The sequence below is a fragment of the Ursus arctos genome, unplaced genomic scaffold, assembly GCF_023065955.2.
Source record: "Ursus arctos isolate Adak ecotype North America unplaced genomic scaffold, UrsArc2.0 scaffold_14, whole genome shotgun sequence".
Classification (NCBI taxonomy): Eukaryota; Metazoa; Chordata; class Mammalia; order Carnivora; family Ursidae; genus Ursus; species Ursus arctos.
This window is the reverse complement of record NW_026622808.1, coordinates 67,691,833-67,695,401: the sequence shown is the minus strand read 5'-3', so window position 1 is coordinate 67,695,401 and position 3,569 is coordinate 67,691,833. Positions and strand designations below refer to the sequence as shown.

Here is a 3,569-nt window from a genome sequence, read left to right as displayed (position 1 = left end):
TAGGATCTTGCCGTTACTTTTTTGAAATTTCTATCTTAAACAGTTCGGCCATGGAACTGATTAAGAACCGTATGAATTTTTAGAATTCAGTTCTAAGTAGCTTTTAGTGGTTAAAATAGGTTTCAATTTTTCTTAAAAGGGCAATTTGATATTTTTAGCACTTAGAAGCCTTACCTCCCGAAGCCCACTTTGTTTTGGACTGATTTAAAGGACTCAAACCTCCCCCAGCTTCAGAATGCATCAGAAGAGGTGGCTGCAGCCACAAGGGGACACCATGCGACAGCACCCCGTCTCCCCTGGGCTTTAGGTTGGCAGAGACCCCAGTTCCAGCCCCAAGCCTGCCACGGCCTGGCTGTGCGACAGTGGCGAGTCTGCGATCTCGGGGTCTCAGCTTCCTCATCTAGAAAAGAGTGGTGATGCTTTCCTCCCTTCGGCGCGGCGAGGCCTCGATGAGCTCAAGCCCACGCAATGCCTGCCGTGTGGCACGGGAGCTCTTCCCTTTTGCCTCCTGTTCGGAAGCAGGGGCAGCTGCTGACTGTCCACCCTGGAGCTGACAACATGTGTACTTTCTGTGACAAGATCTGAAGCAGGTGATTTCCCAAACCTCTTCGCAGACCTGAGGTTCAGTTCCATGACGCCTGCAAGGAGTGGACATCTGCCCCAGTGACAAGTTGCTTACTGCCAGGCGAGAGCGGGCTCTGGTGCGGAAGCCGAGGCCCTGCGGTTTCCGTGGCAACCCCGTCTGTTTCTCAACACCAGCCCTCGGCCCAGCCCTGGCGGCGGATGAGTCACGCCCCAAGTGTTTTGTTTGTTTCCCTTGGATAGAACTGGCTCGTATTTTCAATGGCTCCCGTCCGAGGTTAAGTAACAGCTCTCCCCACTTAAACGCAGCAAGATTTCCACGCATGGAATGAGTTCCCGGTCTACCTGAGAACAAAACCTGTCTTAGTCTCAACGTGGGCGCGCATCACTGTCATGCGGGCGTGTTCTGAGCTGACCATAAATCTGGAAGAAAACGCACGGCTGAGTCTTTTTAGATAAATGTTTTATTTTTTCCTCAAAATGTTATAAAAGTTATTTCTCCTGAATATCTACAGTGCGTAGAGCTTTTATAAACTCATCCATAACGAATAAAATCTAGTTGAACACCGATCCACTTTGACTAACATTTCTTTATAACTCAGTGTTTTTCCTTTTCTTTCCTGATTTTAGCTTTGTTCGAGTCTTCTGTCACCCTGAAATACTACTTCGAAAAGTAGATCCCACCACCACCACAGTGTGAGCTGCCACACTTCCCACCTGCTCTCCCCCACACCACGGGGCGGTGTTAGCACACCTGGCTGAGGGGACACGGCGTGGCCTGCAGAGAAAGGGTCCCACGTCTGCAGGAGAGGCAAAAGCACGAGGGTCTGAGAGATGGAAGAACTCACCTGGAAGAGGGGACTGGTACATTTCTAAACTGCCCAGTGGTTTCTGTAAAAAAAACCAACTCGTTTCCAAAGAGGGGCTGAGCGATGTCTAGGTGGCAGGGGAGTCTCCTGGGAAGTGTTCTGTAGCTCAAAGCATAGAAAGCCCTACCCCGCATCTCTGTGACAAGGCCTGGGCCCAGAGCAGACCCACGGCACCACTTCACCTTGACCCGTGTCCCCTGGCCCTCATCCGCGGCGCATGCTACGTCTAGGCCTTCTCAGACACCACCGCCACGAGGGCAGGCGCCTTCCCCGGGGCAGGTGCGGGGCCCGCACGGCACAGGGTTCGACAGGTGGCCATCGCCATCACAGCCGCTCAAAGGGGAACAGGTGGGAGGCCGCTGCCGCCTTCTCCCTTTTGGTCTTCTTAGGGCACTTTGGCTTCTGCTCTTCTTCAGCCTCTCGGTTTTGGGGCCAGGAGGCAGCCAGGATCCTCGATGCTTCTGCCTGAGAGCTGGTCCCCTCCTCTTCATCGGAAGAGAGTCCACCTCCGGCAGGTGCTGGGGGAGCTCCTGCCTCACTCTGGAGAGGGAGCGACAATGGAGGAACAATGGCAGGGAGCACCGCCAGGGGGCAGTAAAGCCCCCAGCAGCAGCCTGCCCTGAGCCAGTGACCCTGGGAGGACAAGGGCACCACGTGGGGCTGGGCGAGAGCCTTCCTCGCACTGGGGACTCCTCCTAGCAGGTACTGGAGAACTCGCTCGGGGCTCAGCGCTGGGAAACGCCAAGATGTTTATGCAGGAGACTGCCCTCAAGGAGCGTTCAACCCGATCCAGGAGAGCACCGGAGATCGCCGGACTGGGGCTCTGCACGTACTGACCTCACTTCTGCACAAGGCGCGCTAATGTCTTTAACCACACAGGACCGGCTCTGTGCGAATGCACTCCGACCATGGGGCCAGATGGGCTGGGGAGCTGGGCATGGAGGGTTTGGACGTAGAAGGTGAGAGCGTGGGGGTGGACGGAGTCAACATAAAGCCTGGTGAGAGGTCACTGAAGGGATTTGAGGGAGGGGCATGTCAGAAATATTCTGCCAATTTTAAAGGCAAATTGGCAGCACGGGGGTTGGAGATGGGGAGAAAACAGGTGTGGTTGTAGCTGTTCCCAGAGCCCATTTCTGTGTCTGACCCAATACTGATCTCACCGCATAACCGTGTGGAGGGGCCTCTCTGCCCCTCTGGGAGCCCCTTGAGGGCCGCATGTCAACGTTGCACCTGCGCCCATAGGCTGGCCCAGCCTGGGGCAGATGCCATGAAACGTGACTTCGGTGAGCAAGCCTAGGCCTGGAGGCCGGCCACAGGCACAGGGAGCGCTGCCAGGCTACGGGGGGCACGTCAAACACAGACACGCAGGGAGCCTGTCCCTCCCTGGGTTTAGCACGAGGTCAGACCCCCAGCAGGCACCTGCTATGGCAGACAGGAGCAGGAAAGGGGATGTCGGGGCGGGCTGGGGGCCTGAAGAGCTAGCTGCAGCGGACTCCAGGGACACCGTTCCCAACAAGGTAAGGACACAGGTGCCTTAGAGACACAGGCCTGTGGTGTCAAAACACAAGGCCTCTATGGGCAGAATCCGGGCCCATAGTCTGAGTCCCCCTCTCCCACCTGGGCTTGTCTTCTTTCCAAAAAAGCCACACCGACCTTGTCCCCATAGCGAAGCTTCAGCCTCTCCCTGATGAGCAGACCCCTGACCAGCAGCTTCCAGTTCCCCAGGGCCCGCTTCTCTCTTTTCTGCAGGCAAAAGGCAGCGGAGAACACAACATGTTAAGTACCGCCACTCTCGGCAAAGCGTCAGATGGAGCCTACGAACCTACAGAGATCCAAAGTAAGACCTTTCTGGTCAACAGAGCTTCCCGACCATGCCGAGGCTGTTTTAAAAGGAGTGTGTTTATAGAGCGACGCACGTGAAAGGCAGCAAACAGGAGCGTCTCTGTCACCGTGAGCGTCGAGCCTCTTCGAGGAGGCCTGGAGCACAGGCGTTCCCTTCAGCAGAGGCAGGTGTGGACGGCAGGGGCAGCAGCCCCCAGGGCCGGATCCAGGTGCACGGTGGACAGGGATGGTGGATGGTGAGGGGCAGACAGGACCCGGTTTATCCGGGGCTGGCTC

The 3,569-nt window shown here is 56.3% G+C and overlaps 1 protein-coding gene across 1 annotated transcript in view; it reads right to left on the bottom strand.

Annotated features, from left to right (window-relative positions):
- Positions 1-1,030: 1,030 nt before the first annotated feature.
- Positions 1,031-3,569, bottom strand: part of XPC (XPC complex subunit, DNA damage recognition and repair factor) — a 28,869-nt gene continuing 26,330 nt past the window's right edge. Inside the window, exons 15-16 of the mRNA XM_026501437.3 lie at positions 3,105-3,194; positions 1,031-1,991 (exon numbers count right to left, since the gene is read on the bottom strand). Coding sequence (XP_026357222.2) covers positions 1,776-1,991; positions 3,105-3,194 — 306 coding nt within the window. The 3' untranslated portion in view covers positions 1,031-1,775. The remainder of the gene's footprint in view (positions 1,992-3,104; positions 3,195-3,569) is intronic.